The sequence below is a fragment of the Dermochelys coriacea genome, chromosome 2, assembly GCF_009764565.3.
Source record: "Dermochelys coriacea isolate rDerCor1 chromosome 2, rDerCor1.pri.v4, whole genome shotgun sequence".
In the NCBI taxonomy this organism is placed as follows: Eukaryota; Metazoa; Chordata; order Testudines; family Dermochelyidae; genus Dermochelys; species Dermochelys coriacea.
In genome coordinates, this window is record NC_050069.1 from 110268865 (window position 1) to 110289162 (window position 20298).

Here is a 20298-nt window from a genome sequence, read left to right on the forward strand (position 1 = left end):
CTCTGGTGCAGCGGGAGGAGGACAGAGCACCCACCCCAGGTAACATGGGATGGATGTGCGGAGGGGACGGGGCGAGTGTGGGGGCCCTGGGCTGGGGGTGGGGTGGTGAGGAGTCACATGGAGCATCACATGGGGAGGTCATGTGCTCCCCCCCCCATCCGGTAAGACATAGATTCTACTTACACCACTGGTTCCCAGAGAGTAGTTATTAGTGGCCCACAGTCATGCTGGAAGGGCATAACCAGTAGGGTCCCGCATGGATCCGGTTCTGTTCAATATCTTCATCAGTGATTTAGATAATGGCATAGAGAGTACACTTACAAAGTTTGCGACTGATATCAAGCTGGGAGGGGTTGCAAGTGCTTTGGAGGATAGGATTAAAATTCAAAATGATCTGGACAAACTGGAGAAATGGTCTGAAGTAAATAGGTTGAAATTCAATAAGGACAAATGCAAAGTACTCCACTCAGAAGGAACAATCAGTTGCACACATACAAAATGGGAAATGACTGCCTAGAAAGGAATACTGCAGAAAGGGATCTGGGGAAAGTGGACCACAAGCTAAATATGAGTCAACAGTGTAACGCTGTTGCAAAAAAAGCAAACATCATTCTGGCATGTATAAGCAGGAGTGTTGTAAGCAAGACATGAGAAGTCATTCTTCTGCTCTACTCCACGCTGATTAGGCCTCAGCTGGAGTATTGTGTCCAGTTCTGGGTGCCACATTTCAGAAAAGATGTGGACAAATTGGAGAAGATCCAGAGAAGAGTGACAAAAATGATTAAAGGTCTAGAAAACATGACCTATGAGGGAAGATTGAAAAAACTGGGTTTGTTTAGTCTGGAAAAGAGAAGACTGAGAGGGGACATGAGGACGGTTTTCAAGTACATAAAAGGTTGTTACAAGGAGGAGGGAGAAGAATTGTTCTTCTTAACCTCTGAGGCTAGGACAAGAAGCAATGGACTTAATTTGCAGCAAGGGCGGTTTAGATTGGACATTAGGAAAAACTTCCTGTCAGAGTGGTTAAATTGCCCAGGGAGGTTGTGGAAATCTCCATCATTGGAGATTTTTAAGAGCAGGTTAGACAAATACCTGTCAGGAATGGTCTAGATCAGGGATCGGCAACCTTTGGCACATGGCCCATCAGGGAAATCCGCTGGCAGGCCAGGATGGTTTGTTTACCTGCTGCGTCCACAGATTCAGCCAATCGCAGCTCCCACTGGCCGCGGTTCGCTGTTTCAGGCCAACGGGGGCTGCGGGAAGTGGCGTGGGCATGCTAAAGGTTGCTGGTCCCTGATCTAGATAATATTTAGTTCTGCCATGAGTGCAGCAGACTGGACTAGATGACCTCTCGAGGTCCCTTTGAATCTTGTCCTATGATTCTATGATTTCCACTAAGTGCAGATAACTGTGCCTGCTTGTAGATTCCTTTGGATGTCAGTGTCGAGGAGGATGAGGATAAAGCATATTCTTTGTGTATAAAATTATGACAGTGATATTGATATACATTTAGGGTTTAAAATACAGTTGAATTCCAGATATCTGAATCTACAGTATCTAAACCTCTCAGTCTACTGAACTGCCATCATGACTCCCTGGTCTATTGAAACCTGATTATGTGAACATCATCTTTTGAGTGGTTCAGATAATCGGGATTCTACTGTACCTTAGACACTTTTTTCAACATGATGAGTATTTAGAAATCACAAACTTTTATACTGAGGCAACCAAAAGGCAAATAGTTAATCTTAACCATCAGGTCTGATTTTGAATTGGGAAATATTTGAATATTTAATTTGCAAGGTAACTACTAGCACAGTCTGAAACAATATGTTCCAGAATCTCTTGGAAAATTCATGGAGAAAAGTAATACTTGCTTATTATTTTAGCTAACGATATCATTGGAAAATAACATTTTCCCTACCTCAGGCAGAGATTGGATTGGAAGATGCAGGGACTGAGCTGAAGAAATTCAGCTGTTCCCTCTTTCATTATATCCAGTTAAATATGGTGAAACAGTTTAAACTAGCAAAAAGCTGTTTAGAGTAGTCATCTAGTTCGATGTAGGTTTTTTCTTTTCCAAAAATGCTTGTGTACTGACTGAGATATGTATGAAAGTTCTATATACCAGTCAAAATCTGGTAATAGCAATTACCTATTAACTTCAACCATAATTTATATAGCAGTGGTGTCTGAAACTATGTAGAGACATTGCACTTTGTAGCAAAAAGAAGCACTCTGCAATGGGGCTGGAAACTTGTCCTCTGTAACACTTGTCCTTTGTTAATACTGATTTACAATAAAAGCTAGGAATGTTGTCTTAAGTCCAGACTTCTTCTGTATCATTAACACCATATATACCTGTGATAAATAATGCTGTTAAAGTAATTATATATTTTCACAGTCACATACAACTTCCATGATGATTATTATTGTAATTACATTCATATGGGAAGGCAACATTGCCTGGTGGGTAGAGCAACGGACCGGGACTCATGAGACCTGAATTCTATTCTCTGTTCTGCCGCTGGCCTACTGGGTGACCCTGGGAAAGTCACGTCCCCTCTGTGCCTCAGTTTCCCCATTTGGATAATGGTAATAATTATGCTTGTCTCCTTTATAAGTTACTTTGAGAATTACTGATGAAAAGCTCCATATAAGAACTAGGTGGTAGTTTTATTCTGCCTAAAAATGTTTGCTAGACACAGTCCCCACTCCAAAGAGATTAAAACCAGATGAGCTGCAGCAAGGGTGATGGTATTTCATACTGAGGTATTATATATTCCAGAATGACACCCTTAGTATAGTGTATGCTGTACTGGTTGAGGTACCGTCTTTTGGATGAGACCTACAGTAAGGTTCTGACTGCATTTGGAAATTAAAAATTTCATAGCACTCTATTGTAGGGTTGTTAACTTCTCTGTTTTGGCCCAGTTTCTACCTATAATTATGTTATATGTTTATAATTATGTTCTGCCTACTTAAATTCCTCATTCAGTTTTGGTGTTTATGTGGTATTTTCCACTTTTTGTTCTAAACTGTTATAACAATACCTTTTGTCCCAGAGGTGGTTGCATTTCATTGACTAATTAAATGCATTGGGATCCTTTGAAATGAAAGACCTTATATAAGTGTAAGATTATTAGTATTATTATCTGTCTATCAATCAGTCAATCAATCAATCCAATAATCCATATAAAAATAAGATGGAAGGACTTGCACTGTATTATGAAAAGGCATTCATCGCTTTCTATATCTTTACGTTATAGCCCACTGATGATTATTACACAGAAGATCACAACTCTTGCATTCCAAGTGCATGATGGTAAGCTAATAAGCCTCCTGATATCCTAAAGGGAGCATTTCCATTCCAGTCCATTGTCTTTAGTGGAGTTACCCCAGGGATGAATTTAGTTCAGTGTGTTTTTCACAAAGCACTGCCCTTCCTTGCTTGGAGAAACAGACAGATTTTGCTGCATTTTTCCTGATTCTAAACCTTCTTTTTATAATAAAGATGCTTTTATACCTCAGAGAAGATTACGTCCGGGGCATTGAAAATTACACTGGTTTGGAATCCATGGGCCTAAGTCTGATCTAATTTAATATTTGTTTGACACCTGTGTAACTCCACAGACTTCCCTCAAGTTACTCTTGATTCTTGCTGATGTGAGATCAAAATCAGGCCCAATGACTTAATATGTTCAGTCCTGAATCTGTGCGAGATCAAGGCATGAGTTTAAGGACTTGTCTATACAAACAGTTAATTTGCGGCAAGCTGGGGTATGAATCTACACTGTGCTATTCTGCTGCAGACTAACTGTCTGCATAGACTAGAAGTCTGCTTGAGCCTAATTTTTAGGCCTGACCCTGACCCAAACTGGGCCCATGCCTACCTGGCCCAAGTCTATTTGACACTGCTAGTATCACAAATGGCATCATTTTCCAGAAGGATGCCTGCCTCCAGTACAATAAAAGGCTCAAATGTTGCAATTGTAATTAGTGTTGTTATTTATTTCTTTAGCAGTTACATCTGTGATTAGGGTTGCCAACTTCCTGATTGCAGAAAACCGAATACCTTTGCCTTGCTGCTGCCCCACCCTTCCCTGAGGCCCTGCCCTGCCCCTTCTCCAAGGCTCCCCCCACTCCCTCCTGCCTCCCTCCCTCACTCACTCACTCACTCTCCCTCACCCTTGCTCATTTTCACAAGTCTGAGGCAAGGGGTTAGGGTGCAGAAGGGGGTGAGGGCTCTGCCTGGGGGTGCGAGCTCTGGCATGGGGCTGGGGATGAGGGGTGTGGTATGCAGGAGGGGTCTCCACGCTGTGGATGAGGGGTTTGGGGTGCAGGAGGGTGCTCCAGGCTGGGGCAGGAGGTTGGGATGTGGGAGGGGGTGCCGGGTGCAGGCTCTGGGAGAGAATTTGGGTGTGGGAGGGGGCTCAGGGCTGGGGCAGGGAATTGGAGTGCAGGAGGGGGTGAGGGGTGTGGGCTCTAGGGAGTGCTTATCTTAGGTGGCTCCCGGAAGCAGCCAGCATGTCCCTGTGGGCCCTAGGCGCAGACACAGCCAAGCGGCTCTGCGTGCTGCCTGCACCTGCAGGCCCTGCTCACGCAGCTGCCATTGGCTGCAGTTCTCAGCCAATGGGAGCTGCGGAGCCCGTGCTCGGGGCGGGTACAGCGCGTGGAGCTTCCCTAGCTGGCCCTGCGCCTAGTGGCCGCAGGGACATGCTGGTTGCTTTCGGGAGCCGCACAGACCTAGGACAGGCAGGGAGCCAGCCTTAGCTCTGCTGCTCTGCCTCCCAGACTTTTAATGGCCTGGTCAGCCATGCTGACTAGACCCACCAGGGTCTCTTTTCAACCGGGCATTACGTTGGAAAACCTGATGCCTGGCAACCTCACCTGGGGACTCCACACAGAGATCTGAGCCCCATTGCGCTAAGCACTGTACAAACAAATAACACAGAGACAGTCTCTGCTTCAGGAGAGTAGTAATCTAGGATTTAGGTAATATCTAACAAGTGTAAATAGACACGTGACGGGGGAAGACTTGGTAACAGCAAAGACGGATGAATTTGAAATTAATCTTTTTAAAAAGTCCTACAGATTAATTGTAGTGGTAAGTGCTTATTACCTTACAAACTTTCATACTAGTAAAAAGAACAGGAGTACTTGTGGCACCTTAGAGACTAATTTATTAGAGCATAAGCTTTTGTGGGCTACAGCCCACTTCATCGGCTGCATAGAATGGAACATATAGTAAGAAGATATATATACACACACACATACAGAGAAGGTGGAAGTTGCCATACAAACTGTAAGAGGCTAATTAATTAAGATGAGCTATTATAAGAAGGAGAAAAAAACCTTTTGTAGTGATAATCAAGAAGGCCCATTTAAACAGTTGACAAAAAGATGTGAGGATACTTAACATGGGGAAATAGATTCAATATGTATAATGACCTAGCCACTCCCAGTCTCTATTCAAACCCAAGTTAATGATATCTAGTCTGCATATTAATTCAAGCTCAGCAGTTTCTCATTGGAGTCTGTTTTTGAAGCTTTTCCGTTGCAAAATTGCCACCCTTAAGTCTTTTACTGAATGGCCAGAGAGGTTGAAGTGTTCTCCTACCAGTTTTTGAATGTTATGATTCCCGATGTCAGATTTGTGTCCATTTATTCTTTTGCGTAGAGACTGTCCAATTTGGCCAATGTACATGGCAGAGGGGCAGCTGTCACATGATGGCATATATCACATTGGTAGATGTGCAGGTGAACGAGCCCCTGATGGCATGGCTGATGAGATTAGGTCCTATGATGGTGTCACTTGAATAAAGCTTATGCTCTAATAAATTTGTTAGTCTCTAAGGTGCCACTAGTACTCCTGTTCCTTTTGCGGATACAGACTAACACGGCTGCTACTCTGAAACCGGTCATACTACTGGAGTGGATAAAATGGATGCAGTTTCCATTTTCAAGTAGTTGTGACTTTATCTGTAGAAAATACATACAACTCCCTTCCAAAGAAAACCAATCCCTGCCCCCAACCTCTCCAAAAATAGAAGGAAAAAAAAGAGGGTAAATATGCTGGTGCATCCATGATGGGTGTGCACTTAAATAAGTCAGTGTTTGTTGTTAAATGCATGCTATGAAATATACAGGCTGTACAATGTTACATAGTTAATATTAACTTTTGCATTTGAGTGTTCAAAATAACATAATGTTCATACAGGATTTTTACATAAGAAAGAGAGTTTAAGCACACTACTCAAGTGTCTGTTTTACAGTGGTGGGTATAGTCTGAGCCAGTGTTTAGAGTGCAGTGTCTGGGCAGAAGGAAACTCAGTTGGAACTCTCGACTAAAGTCGAGTCCTGAGCAACCCCTTCTTTCCCATGCCAGCAGCCAGTTCCTCTCCCTTGGCAAGTCTTCTTGCTGTGAATTGCCCCTTTCCTCAAACAAGAATAAGGAGGAAACTTGTGGTAAAGAGGACCAGCATCTTCTGGGAACAGGGATTTCCTGGTACAGAGCTATAATAATAGTCACTGGGGATGAATGCTGGTTGATGGGTATTATGCAGCTCACTGCCTACTTGGGAAGCTGTTTCAATAGGTACAGAGAAGGTGAGGTGGGGGAGAGCTCATGTTGAAGAGGAGAGAATGAGGAAGGGAGATGGATCCACAGGAGGAGGAGAGCCTTCTAGGGAGAGGGGGGAGGAACCGATCCCAAAGTACCCATTCTCAATACTTCAGTGCAGTCTTCTGAGGATGAGCATGCTTGACTTAAAGGATGGAAAAATAAATCAAATTATTACTGTTGGTAACACAATGAAACACAGGAAGGCGTGTGACTTTAAAATCTCCAAAAAATGCTGACAGCATATAACCTCTGAGCTTGGGATAATTTTCTGCAGTTATTTTTGGAAAAGTCTAATTTGATTTTATTGTGTCATGCCTATTATTTATTCTTGCTAGGAATAGGCCGACAACCTGAGGACCTCACTGCTGAGCAAAATCGGCTTGCCGTAAAGTAAGAATTTACTTCTCCCACTCAGTGTGTCTTTAACCTCATCTAAGTAATAGTGGTCTGTGGGGTTTTTAATTCCTCCCTGAGTCATTACCTGAGTCAGATTTTCCCCAGTCATGTGCGACTTTCTTTAAAAAAATCGTTGTTAATGTAGGTACTGCCTGCAATCCACCCAGTGCCAAAGGTGGATACTGTAATACTTATTAAGGTAATTCTTGTTGTGATGTTAGCATCCCAACCACCCACACGTGACTTCTTCACTTCCCCCTGACTGAACCATACACCAAGAGAGCCCTCGTTTCTCCAAGGCCGGGTTTAGACCCTGTTTCAGGAAAGTACTTAAGCACATGCTTAAATCCCATTAACTTTAATGGGTGCCTATAGTGCAGCAACTGCTTATGTGCTTTGCTGAACGAGGCCCTTTAATAAAGCTGTGCTCTTTGGATCTTCAGGTTTTCGTCTACCCTTTCACTTTGGTCTGCTATTTTTCACATTAGAATACTCCCACCCTCCCCTATCAATAGTTACATCAAAGCACTAGTCCATGTTAAAACTGCAAGGCTGAAGTTTGCCCCTGACACTTCAAATGCTGCTGGGTTTTTTTAAACCCTCTACCAGCAGTTTCTGGATACTGATGCATGTTTCTCCTCCATCTCTTAATCTTCCAAGTACAAACTTTGATACTACAGGTTTCACTGTTTACCAAAAGACAACTGATGCTGCTTATCTATTACAAGCATTTCCCCCCCCCCATCTTGTTTTAATTTCACTCTAATTGTGGAATGAAAGTTAAATCTTTTTTGAATAGGCTGAAAGTTACAGCAGTCACTAACTTTGATCCTCGAGCTTAATACATTTGAAACTTTGCTTAGAGGCAAAATAATTAGTTCCTCAGTTTTCAAGGTTTAACTGTGAGCCATTGGAAAATTTACCAAATTATTAGATGATGGAACTATGATTGTCATCTATTGAAAAACTAAAGTTTGTAGAGAAGTTTATATAACATTTCTACAGTGACCCGTTGCTTTGTGTCTCCATTTATCATTTAGTACCCAGCTGGCTGTAAAAATGTAGAGTACTCATGATTGAGGTTCTGTTGTCTGTAAAATTTTAAATACACTCGACGGAACTGGCTAAATAGTATGTTACACTGTGTAATTCAAAAACTTATCAAAAATACCCATGAAACTTTTTGCTATATTTTACCTTGTTTTGTTTTGTGTGTGGATGTTTTGACAGAATAAGACCTTCTTTACTGGAGTATTTGAGCTATCTCCTCAATTTTATGAGTGTCATAGCTGGACCTTGCAGCAATTACAAGGACTATATAGCCTTCATTGAAGGGAGGCATATGCATATGAAACTTTTAGAAGTGAACTGGAAGCAAAAGGGTTATGACAGACTTCCTGATCCTTCTCCAACTGTAAGTTGTGAAAAGCCAAGTATTTATTGCAAAGGGCTAGAGAATACTGCTTTGCATGTCTGACTCCTATAACGGCATCTAGTTTAAAACCAAACAAGGAAAACTGCTTGGGGTATTGTGCCAGCAAATATATCTGTTTTCTGCTGTTTGTGTTGATAACAAAGCTGGGGGGAGGGAGTTGGCATCATCCCTTTGTTCAGAAGAGTACATAGCAGCTCATTGATTGGTGACCACCATATGTGTAAGTCTCTCCGTTCACAGTAGGAACATACTATAGATTCTGATTATTATGAATTGTAATTCAGATTTAGACAAAAGAGAGAGAACATTTTACAAAAGAGAAAAGCTGAAAAAACTATTGTACCGTAGAGGACATGCTAGATGCAGGAATCATAATTGATTAAATACTGTAAGTTGCCCAGATGCATTTCAAGGAAACCTGATGACTGTCTTAAGGTATCTTTGAAGCCATCTTTTAAGTCTGAAAAAGATAAATCCATTGCAAGGACTTTATCATTTTTGTTTTGTATTATTAAATATTAACTTGATACTCCCACAAGTGGCATTCCTGGGCCAGATTCCTCTGTTACATTGGAGTGACTTTGGATTTATACCTTTGTAATTGACTGAGAGCAGAATTTGGTTCTGCATATTCTCTTTGTAATGTGGAATATGTACGTATACAGGGCCTCCTCCTGATCTCTCACTGGTGTAATCTGCTGACAGTGTAAGTTAAGTCAGAATCAGGCCCACATTGTGTCACTTGCATAAATTATATATATATGCAGGACAGAAAAATTAGTATTTTTCTTTAAAAAATTAAGCTTTAAAATAACATTAAACATTAAAGTTTTTCTGTGTATATTGAGTGTATGTGAAAAAAAGTATGTAGGAGCTAAAAGTGAGTTAGTTACATCAGTGTTTAAATAATAAATGGTATATTTTTTATTCTCCTGATATCCGGAGTCTACTCTTATGGATTCACCTGTTTGCAATATGAATGTATGAGTGAATCTGTTTACTCACGAAGGATATATGAAAGCCAGTTACAAATCATTCACATAGCTTACGCCTATAATTATGATTTCTGGAGTGCTAGGACACTAACTGCACATTTTTAAAATATATATTTGCTAGGTTAGGTGCAGGACAGTATCTCTCTAAGTCATTTTGAGAGGCACTTTCAGACACCTTGATGAGTGTGATGGAAGAACCTAGATCTATAACAATCTGATTGTACTGGAAATCAGAATATTTGGTGCTTCCAGCAGGAATCCAATAATCAGTTCCTGTGCTTAACTGCACAGATGGGGAAACTCTCTGTTTCCCATCTTACTTCTGTGTTCTCCTCAGGGCACATCCAGCAGTGCAAGTGTGGTGCTTTGCTGAAGGAACATGGCCCATTTTGCTTCTGAATAATTCTTTAATTTCTATTTGTAAGATTAATTAGGAAAATATACCAGCTGATTCATTATACCAGCTGGTCCTTGTTACAAATTAATTATGAGGAAAAGGAAGCTATTATTAGCTGTTACCAGTCTCATTGGGTCTTTAGTCAATTTATTTTTGTAAGTGGGAAGCATTATTTTGCTTTTAGTCTATTCTGATAAATGATCACATCAATGTTTTATTATTCATTATGCTTTTCAGGGGGCTGTGATATACAAACTGTGTATCACATTTGTATCTCTCCTTTTGTTCTTGACACTTACCAAGACCTATCCTGTTACATACATTGTTGATAGCCAGTTTATCAATAACACATCCTTCTTGTCAAGACTTGGCTACCTGTATATCGTTATGCAAGCATCGAAGCCAAAATATTACTTTGCATGGACATTAGGTAAGGATGACTAAATGGCTTATTTTGTGTCCAGATAAATTTAATACATAAACAGTGGGGTGTATGAAATTGTCATAAAACAATTACTTTTTTAAAATTTTGGGCCCAATCCTGCAATTTCCACAGCACCCCTGCATCTGAGCAGAGCCCCACTGAAACCAGTGTGGGTGCACAGTCTGTCTGTGCACTGCTAGTTGCACAAGGAAAGAGATTTGGGGTGCTATGGGTATATTGACTATAAATCTCAAAAGGACACTGTCAAATAGTGTAGGCCAGAAGTTTGATCTACTTTAAAACTGTTGTCAATTGGCAGCAAATGTCCCCCTCCCCTATACCTGGGGGCAGATCCTCAGCTGATGTCAATTATTATAGCTCCATTGAACTCAGTGAGGAGTATGTGGCCTCTGGAATCTAGATGTGTAATATCATTGGTGTGAGTATGGGTGTGTGTATGTAACACCTCCCCCTTACACTTGCACCTTGTTAATTGTACCTAAATTACTGTTATTGGTATTCTTAATACTTTAAGAAGAAAATATTGTATCCTTTGTGCCCTGATTGTATTCCCTGTCCCCAATCCTGTACTTTTGTGGGGCAGATGGGGGCTCATGGAGCCTGTGATCACCCTGGTAGTTACAAGGCCATTGTAGATGTGAACCAGCCTATCCAAAGCTGGGAATCTCTGTCCAACCATGCTTATGGACTTGTCTATAACTAGAAAGTTATCCTGCTTTAACTATACTAGGGAATAGGCTATGCCAGCGTAAGGCGCCTTAGACCAGTATAACTACATCCATATTAGGGGTTGTACTGGTATGACTATATTGGTTAAAAAAAAAATCACACCTCTAACTGCCAATTATACTGGTACAAAATCTGTATGTGGACCTAGCCACATTCAGTCCACATCTCCTGTGGATGACAATCCTACACCCTTACTTGCGAGGGAGAAAGGGAAGCAGGCTGTGGGCGGAGATAAGGATGGTCAGGAGTGGGCTAATTGACCCCTAACCCTGCCCTCCCCATTCACTTGGGTACAGAGCAGCCATAAGGCAGAAAAAGAGTCTGGTCCGCTATACTGAAGAGAGAGCACACCTGCATAGGACGAGGAGTAGCGGTGTCAGCTGTTCAGGTGTAAAACTTCCTGGCTAATCAGTCTTGTAAAATTCTTCTCATCCACTCACCTGAAGCAAGCAAATTTTCATGGCAAATAAAGTTGTTACATTATCAACAGTTGTTGCTATGATAATGGATAGCCATTACTATGGTAATGGATAGTCAAGGGCTTTGGCCAGTCATAAATGTTAATACAGTTGAACCACAGAGTTATGAACACCTCAGAAATGGAGGTTGTTCATAACTCTGAAATGTTTGTAACTCTGAACAAAACGTTATGGTTCTTTCAAAAGTTTAAAACTGAACATTGACTTAATATAGCTTTGAAATTTTACTGTGCAGAAGAAAAATGCTACTTTTAAACATCTGAATTTAAATGAAACAAGCACAGAAACAGTTTCCGTATATTGCCAAAATCTTCTTTTTACACTTTCCCTTTTTTTTTGTTTATCTTAACACAGTACTGTACTGTATTAGCTTTTTTTTTTCTTTTCTTTTCTGCTGCCTGATTGTGTACTTCTAGTTCCAAATGAGGTGTGTGGTTGACTAGTCAGTTAGTAACTCTGGTGTTCGTAACTCTGACTTGTTCTACTTGTAACAATTTTGCAAGGCTATATTCAATATATTTCTTCCAATTTTGTCTTTATTGAGAGAAAATTCAGCAAAGAGGAAAATATCAGGTAACACTGAGAGAAGGAAATAATAGGGGCAAACAATTGCTGCGAGACAGTATCTGTCTCTTACAAACCTTGAGCTATTCTAAACATACAAGGCTTTTAAGAAACTCTCTGTGTTACTTAGTAACACCTTAAGTTTTTGAATTGGAGAACATTTAATACAATTTACTTTCCAACAATTAGGGTGAGGAAGATTGATCCTGTAGGTCAGGCATTGGGCTTGGACTCAGGAGGACTCTGTTCCCAGCTCTGCTTGAGACTTCTTGTATAAACTTGAGCAAGTCACTCATGATTATTCAGAAGGTTGAGACCCATTGTCTGCATGTGTTTGTGCACACCAGTTGTTACTATAAATTGGGCATTTGCTTGCCCTAGTGCATATTTAGAGGAATTTGTGCAGCCAAAGAATTTGTACAAACCTTGGGCTTCAGCCTTTTAAAATCAAGCTCTTATTACTGTGGCTAAGTTTCCTTATATTTAAAAGTGGGGAGCATATTCCTGTCCACCTCACATCAGTGTTTGGAGGCTAAATTAATTAGCTGAAGTGAAGCTCACTGAGATGCTCAGATGGAAAGAACTTTATAAGTGTAAAGCATCCTTACTATTTCATACTATATTGGTTCCCCCCCCCCCCGCTTTACTCTTGGATAATGAAAATAGACCATTTGTTCTTGCTTGTTCTTTTACAACCTTATTCCAGTGCTACCCTACTGAAGTACAAACACAGCTAGGGCATGTTTGAAACCAAACCATATTTCCAATGATATTTTAAAAGGAAATAAAAAACAGTTATATTAAATTTTATGTAAACTGCCCACAGAAGACCCCCCCTCCCAATTCACGCACCTAAAATTGTTTCCTTTAACAAAACCTAAATTTTGGTTCTAAACCACATACCACTTCCTTCCATTAAATGACATTGGCCTTTAGGACTATTGGGCAGATCCCAGGCAGAGTAAAAGCAAAGGGATTTCCTGACTGTTCAATCAAGAAAAGTAGCCTGTGTTGCGAAATATTAGACTAGCCCTCATATCCCAGTGCAGCACTGTACATACCATTACCCTGAGATCACTGTCTACCAACTCTTCGACTGTGTTGACAGGTAAACCCTGTTCAGACCATTCTTACCGAGTGAGAATTTGAAATAAAGGTTCTTTTTTCCCCCCTGAAAAATGGATACCATCTTTCTCCGTGGTTGGGTAGAAACCACCTCCTTTTCAGCAGCATTGACTGGAACAACAGCTCCCAAGTGGGACTGATGTCACTTAGTGGGTGTCAGTCTCTGCTTCTAGTGGTCCACAGGAAGAGCACAGACAAGTCCTTTCAGTGTTGCTGCTAGGTATATATGTGGAAATGAGGCGGAACACACACAAAGGAAACATAGGATGGATAATGGTGTGGGGAGAGGGAGGGATGAAATCTTAGGAGGAGATAGGGGGATCTAAAACACTTCTGTAAGGAAAGGGAGAATCAAACATTCCCAGAAGGGAGCAGGCTAGAGAGGCCTATAGAAAAGAAAGTAGTAAATGGCTTGGATTTTAGGGTGGGAAATGTGTTTCTTTGGCTATCAGTTTATTTAATATTGAGAGTGAATTTGATTGGTGTCCAAAAATAACTTCGGACTAACACTCTGTTGCCCGCACCCTCACATATAGTTTTCTTTAATCTTCTTCATTTGTGTGTCAGAGGCGATCCCTTGGCAGGCTATACTGAAATGAAAGAGTGAGAAAGACTGTGTTTGCTGAATAGAGAAGATCACCAAAAGCTTCCTTATATGTAAAAGTGGGGATCATATTCCTGTCCACCTCACACCAGTGTTTGGAGGCTGCTACACAGAGGCACAAATACCTGGACATGGAAGAAGAGCATCATGGAAGGGGCTAGACAAGGGACTGTGAGCATTCAGACTAGAACTGTGATAAAGTGCAGGAAAATAATAAGTGGAAGAAAACAGTCGGGATTGGTATATGTGGAATAGAAACGGCTTTGGGATAATAAATAATTCAGAGAAATAATTTATTTTAGTTGGATATAGATTTAGATTATTAGAAAACTGGAAAGATGTGGGTAGTAAACTAGAAACACATTATTAGAGAGAAAAACTGCCTTTGGATTTATGACATGACTTAATCTTGGAGACTGTGGAAAGATCTTGTAAGTGAGTTTTGGGAAAGCATGCTCTGTCTAGTGGTGGGCAAGGCTTCTATTATCTATGTTGCAGATCCAAGCAACAAAATGGCATGATTCCTCCCCACCCTTTTCAGTTAAGCTGTCTGTTGTGTGGAATAGGGCATTATATAATCATTTACTAAAACTGCTAATAAGCAGTTGCTGTTTCCAGAAAAGGACAGTCATGTTATTGTGTGAGGCACATTGCAGAATTCCTCCAGATTCATGAAAAGATAGAAAATTCAAGCATTCTGGTTGGGAGCATTAAACACTGGAACTTAGCTGTAAAATTGACTGAGACTTAAAATACATATTAGTAAAAACCATTTAGACCTGAATTTCACAATCTGATAGATGGGGTGGATCCCACATAAGCAACTAACCAAATAGAGTTAAATTCTGGCCCCACTAAAGTTAATGGCAAACCTCCCATTAGACTTCAGTAGGTCCAGGATTTTACCAGTAATTTGATGACTGAAAGGTGGCAATTCTTCTGCTCTCCAGACTACTTTATGCTGCATCCAAACCACTTTTGCACTGGGGCTAACTAGACACTGGAATGGAGGTTTTATCCACCTTTGCCTTTAATTAGGCGTTGCAGCCTGTGGAGACTAAAGGTCTCAACATTCTGTTGGGATCAAGAAGTAGCATTGTAGTTTAAGTGTATGTGTGGGAGTTGATTCCCTACTGCATGGAGCACAGTTCTTCAAGGGGTTCTTTGGCTGCAGCATAGAGGGCAGAATGGGGCCAGAAGGTTTATGGCTATACAGATCTTCCAGTTCTTGGCCCTGTGCATACATTGGCAGCAAAGAGGCTATTTCAGCCATTGTCTACAGGCATGTCAACTCCACAGCCTGTGGAAGGACATTTGTGACCTTCCTGCAGACATACTTAACACCTAGCCAGCAACCTGGGCTGGCTGTTCATCTCACGATTTGGGCCTATGGTATTATAGCATACAGAAAGCCTGAACAGTAGAAGACATTAAGGCAAGAAGGGACTAAATATAAATTTTCTTAGTTAGTTCTAGCAATCTGGTACCAGCGGTGAGCACTTGTTATTGATCTAGTAGCAGACACTTTCTTGTTCAATAACAACAAGCAGGGTTGTTTTTAGATTGTTAGGATCAGAAACCAAGACTTGGAAGCCTCTGTTTCCAGGAGCTTGTCAGTGAAGTGGAAGGTTAGGGGAAAGGTCCATATTTTTCTGGTTAGAATACTGCTTTTAGATTAGCCTGCATCTCTGAGTTGTACTTCGGGATTATCCCTGAATTTGTACCTAATCTCATAACACTTGTAAGAGAGACCAAGACCAATTTTGAATCTTGAGACAGAAATGCTGACTTCATTTTATAAAAATGAAAAGCTCAGCTTTATCTTCAGTTTTCTTGATCAGGCTTGTCATTTATAATGGAACTAGGCAGAAAAATCTAGCAGTGTTTATACTTTCATTTTTTCCTTCCAATATTTATAGGCTTGGCTGTAATTAGAGACCTAGAGGTAATGAGTCCCTCCTGTCTTCTCAGTATGCACAGAGAAAGGGCTTTTGACAGAGGCAGATTAAAAGCAGGATCTTTGAAATCAGACCCAATTATCAGAGGGGTCCCAGAGCAAGACAGAACTCTGATTGGCTCCGTGGGAAAGAATGCAGCAAGAGCTGCTGCCCATGGAATTCCATTGCGCTTCCTGAATAAGGAAGAACAATGAGTCTTCTAGGAAGAACATAGTGTGTGAAGATGGGCTGGGTGAGTGTCCAACCTGACATGAACCAGGCCTCCATTTCTGTAGGTTATTTGTACATCTCAGTATTTGATGTGCAGAGACAGTCTGGTATTAAGTGAGGCACTGAGCTGTGAGATCAGCATAGAACTTTGTATAGGGGGTGTTCAAAAGTCATCACTAAAACGTAACGTTCACCAAATCTTAATAAAAAAACAGAAACTTGAATTTGAGACACTGCAGTAGTTCCCCCCAACAAGTACAAGGAAATGGTTGCATCTGTGATACTGCACTATGTGGCAAATATCAATACATTTTAATTAGGGCTGTCGATTAATCACAGTTAACTCACACGATTAACTCAAAAAAAGTAATCGCAACTAAATAAAGTAATCGCAATTAATCGCAATTTTAATCACACAGTTAAACAACAGAATACCAATTGAAATGTATTAAATATTTTGGACGTTTGTATACATTTTCAAATATATTGATTTCACTAACACAGAATTCAAAATGTATAGTGCTCACTTTATATTATGTTTATTACAAATATTTGCACTGTAAAAATGATAAACAAAAGAAATAGTATTTTTCAGTTCACCTCATACAAGTGCTGTAGTGCAATCTCTTTATCCTGAAAATGCAGCTTACAAATGTAGATATTTTTTTTTGTTACATAACTGCACTCAAAAACAAAACAATGTCAAACTTTAGAGCCTATAAGTCCACTCGGTCCTACTTCTTGATCAGCCAGTCTCTCAGACAAACAAGTTTGTTTACATGTACAGGAGATAATGCTGCCTGATTCTTGTTTAAAATGCCACCCGAAAATGAGAACAGGCATTCACATGGCACTTTTGTAGCCAGCAGCACAAGGTATTTACATGCCAGATATGCTAAACATTCATATGCCCCTTCATGCTTTGGCCACCATTCCAGATGACATGCTTCCATGCTGATGACACTTGTTACAAAATAATTAGTTAATTAAATTTGTGACTGAACTACTTGGGGGAGAAAACACTCCTGCTCTGTATTTTACCCGCATTTTGCCATATATTTCATGTTATAGCAGGCTCGGATGATGACCCAGCATGTTGTTTGTTTTAAGAACACTTTCACTGCTGATGTGACAAAATGCAAAGAAGATACCAATGTGAGATTTCTAAAGATAGCTACAGCACTCCACCCAAGGTTTAAGAATCTAAAGTGCCTTCCAAAATCTGAGAGGGATGAGGTGTGGAGCATGCTTTCAGAAGTCTTAAAAAAGCAACACTCTGATGCAGAAACTACGGAACCGAACCACGAAAAAAGAAAATCAACTTTCTGCTGGTGGCATCTGACTCAGATGATGACAATGAACATGTGTCGGTCCACACTGCTTTAGATCATTATTGAGCAGAACCCATTATCAGCATGGACGCATGTCCTCTGGAATGGTGGTTGAAGCATGATGGGATATATGAATCTTTAGCGCACCTGACACATAAATATATTGCAAAGCCGGCTACAACAGTGCCATGCAAACACCTGTTCTCACTTTCGGGTGACATTGTAAACAAGAATCGGGCAGCATTATCTCCCGCACATGTAAACAAACTTGTTTGTCTGAGTGATTGGCTGAACAAGAACTAGGACTGAGTGGACTTGTAGGCTCTAAAGTTTGACGTTGTTTTGGTCTTGAATGCAGTTATTTTTTGTGCATAATTCTACATTTGTAAGTTCAACTTTCATGATAAAGAGATTGTACTACAGTACTTTTATTTTTCAGTTCACTAAATACTATTTCTTTTATTTTTACAGTGCAAATATTTATAATAAAAATAAACATAAAGTGAGCACTGTGCACTTTGTATTCTGTGTTGAAATTGAAATCAATATATTTGAAAATGTGGGAAACATCCAAAAACATTTAAATAAATATTATTCTATTATTGTTTAACAGTGTGATTAATTGCGATTAATTTTTTTAATCGCTTGACAGCCCTAATTTTAATGCAACCATGGTATATGTATGTTTTAGTTTCATAATAATTAGAAAAACCCTTTCTGTTCATTGTCCTTTACTAGATTGTATTTTCCACCCTAAGAATTTTCTTATTGTTTATTGAACATTGTCATTGTGTTCAGTGTTCGACAGACATGTAAAAATAAATGACGCCTGCCACAGTCTAATTTGAATAATTTGCATTGATGTTACAGCTGATGCAGTCAACAATGCAGCTGGCTATGGGTTCAGTGGTGTTGATGAGCAAGGCAATTTCCATTGGGATCTGCTATCCAACTTAAATATATGGAACATTGAGGTGAGTTAAAAGAAACAAAATCTTGGTATAATTATGGAGTGATGATTATGATGTGGTTCATTAGTAACAGGGATACATTTTTCTCTGTCAAAGGTGTGTCTAGAATTAGTGATTTTGAATTTTATCTTTTGGACATATAAATTGTATTGGTCACACTTCATGGGAAAGTTACATTTGTAAATAGTTTCTAAAGAGCTAATAAACAAAGTTTTAATAAACTATTAATTATTGTAGAGTTCAGCAGGTCAATAGATTGCTTATAACAATGATTCATAACCATGATAGCATCTTCTATTTATGTGCTTGTAACAATCCGTTGTTACTATTTTTAGTATTTGTATTGCAATAGCAGGAAGAGGACGCACCTGAGATTAGGGCTCATCTGTGCTAGGTGATGTACAAATACACAGTAAGAGATAGGGCAGGCCCCAAAGAGTGTATGTTCTAAATGGAAAAGACAGACAAAGGGCAGAAGAGGAAACAGATACAGAACGGTGAGGTGACCTGCCCAAATTTAAAGAATATGTCAGTGAACGAGACAGAAATAGAATTAAGAGTTACTCCTAGCTCAGTTCCCTTCCATTAGACCACACTGTTTCTCAGGTTTCAGAGTAGCAGCCGTGTTAGTCTGTATTCACAAAAAGAAAAGGAGTACTTGTGGCACCTTAGAGACTAACAAATTTATTAGAGCATAAGCTTTCGTGAGCTACAGCTCACTTCATCGGATGCATTTTGTGTTCTTCATGTCAGTGGCATGCTTTTAACATCCATTAGTCCCTTACAAAATATTTATAAAGGTACCCTTACCATAAAGTGTGACCAACGTATTTCCTGTTAGTTTGTCGCCTAGGATGAATATCTTCTGAGTGCTAATTGCATGAGAAAATGTCTAGGAGTCTGGAATAGGCCATTCCCAATTTCTCCTCCTACAGATTTATTTTCATAGAATAACAGGAGCTCTCCATCTACAATTCATGATTTATTATTTTAGAAGGAAAAGCAGAGGAAACCAATGAGTTAACTGCATTGTAGCTTAGTGATCTATCAAAAGATACATTCTGGTAACCCATCTCTAAATTTTAGGGGCCTCTATAATTCTCAGTGGAAAAGTTGAAACCATCACTATACCCTCTCCCTTTCGTCTTCCCTTTTTTATGCTTGTCTTAGCCTTTGCCCGAGCTTGCATCCATCGCTCTTGGAGTATTTTTCCTTGCTCCTTTTTTGCAGCATCCACAGTGGATGCACAGCTCAAGTGTAGAAGCACTCGCAGCCAATTGCAGATGGAAATGCACTCAGCTTCCCCCTTGCCCCCAGGACCTGAGTGGGGAATCTAAAATAGATTGAAAACAGGAATGGGAGTGCTCAGTATCAGTCAGAGAGGAGGGGAAGCTGGGGAGGAATGTCGCTAAGCGAGAGAAGCTGTGAGTTCCCCAGTACTTTAACCCATTCTCCTATCCTGTAGACCTCCTACACCCTTCCCCTCTCTGGGTCATATGGGCTATGGGGGAGGGGCTGGAGAGGGGACTCCCTTGGCAGCATAGGGGCAATGAGGCCATATCAGCTCCAGGACCCCTGTGATGTCACAGCCTCATTTCCATTTTGAACTTCCCTTTGAACTGATGCTGTCTGGTCTGGTTTTCCTTATGGAGAAGGCTCCTCTAACAGCACAACCTGTAGGAAGAGTCCCATGGGGAGGCCCTGGTGGATGGAGGGAGGTATGAAATGACGGGAGGCCATAAGGTGCAGGCTCATTTTTTTCCCCCAGAGTGATGCAGGCAGGGTTAAATATTAAACAGGCCCATGGGATTGTGGTTTATTAGGAAATTTTAAAAGGCTGATTTTTTTATAAGCTGGTGACTTGGGGATTATGGTGGGGGAGGAGATAAATGATTCAGAAGGCACCTAATTGCTCTTGATGTTAGTCTAAATAAGTGTCCTCTCATTACTAGTCCTCCCTTTTCCTTCTTGCCTTTGGTTTATAATGCTCACATTTTGCACCTTGCCTTTAATGGGACTGTGAGCTCTTCAGGG

At 40.4% G+C, this 20298-nt stretch overlaps 1 protein-coding gene across 3 annotated transcripts in view; it reads left to right on the forward strand.

Moving 5' to 3' along the window:
* The window catches only part of MBOAT1 (membrane bound O-acyltransferase domain containing 1), an 80708-nt gene that overhangs the window by 48876 nt on the left and 11534 nt on the right, over positions 1-20298 (forward strand). For all 3 annotated transcript variants that reach the window (XM_038390354.2, XM_038390353.2, XM_038390355.2), the window contains 5 exons: positions 3270-3325; positions 6961-7015; positions 8252-8435; positions 10086-10278; positions 18164-18267. In XM_038390354.2, the coding sequence (XP_038246282.1) occupies positions 3270-3325; positions 6961-7015; positions 8252-8435; positions 10086-10278; positions 18164-18267 (592 nt within the window). The remainder of the gene's footprint in view (positions 1-3269; positions 3326-6960; positions 7016-8251; positions 8436-10085; positions 10279-18163; positions 18268-20298) is intronic.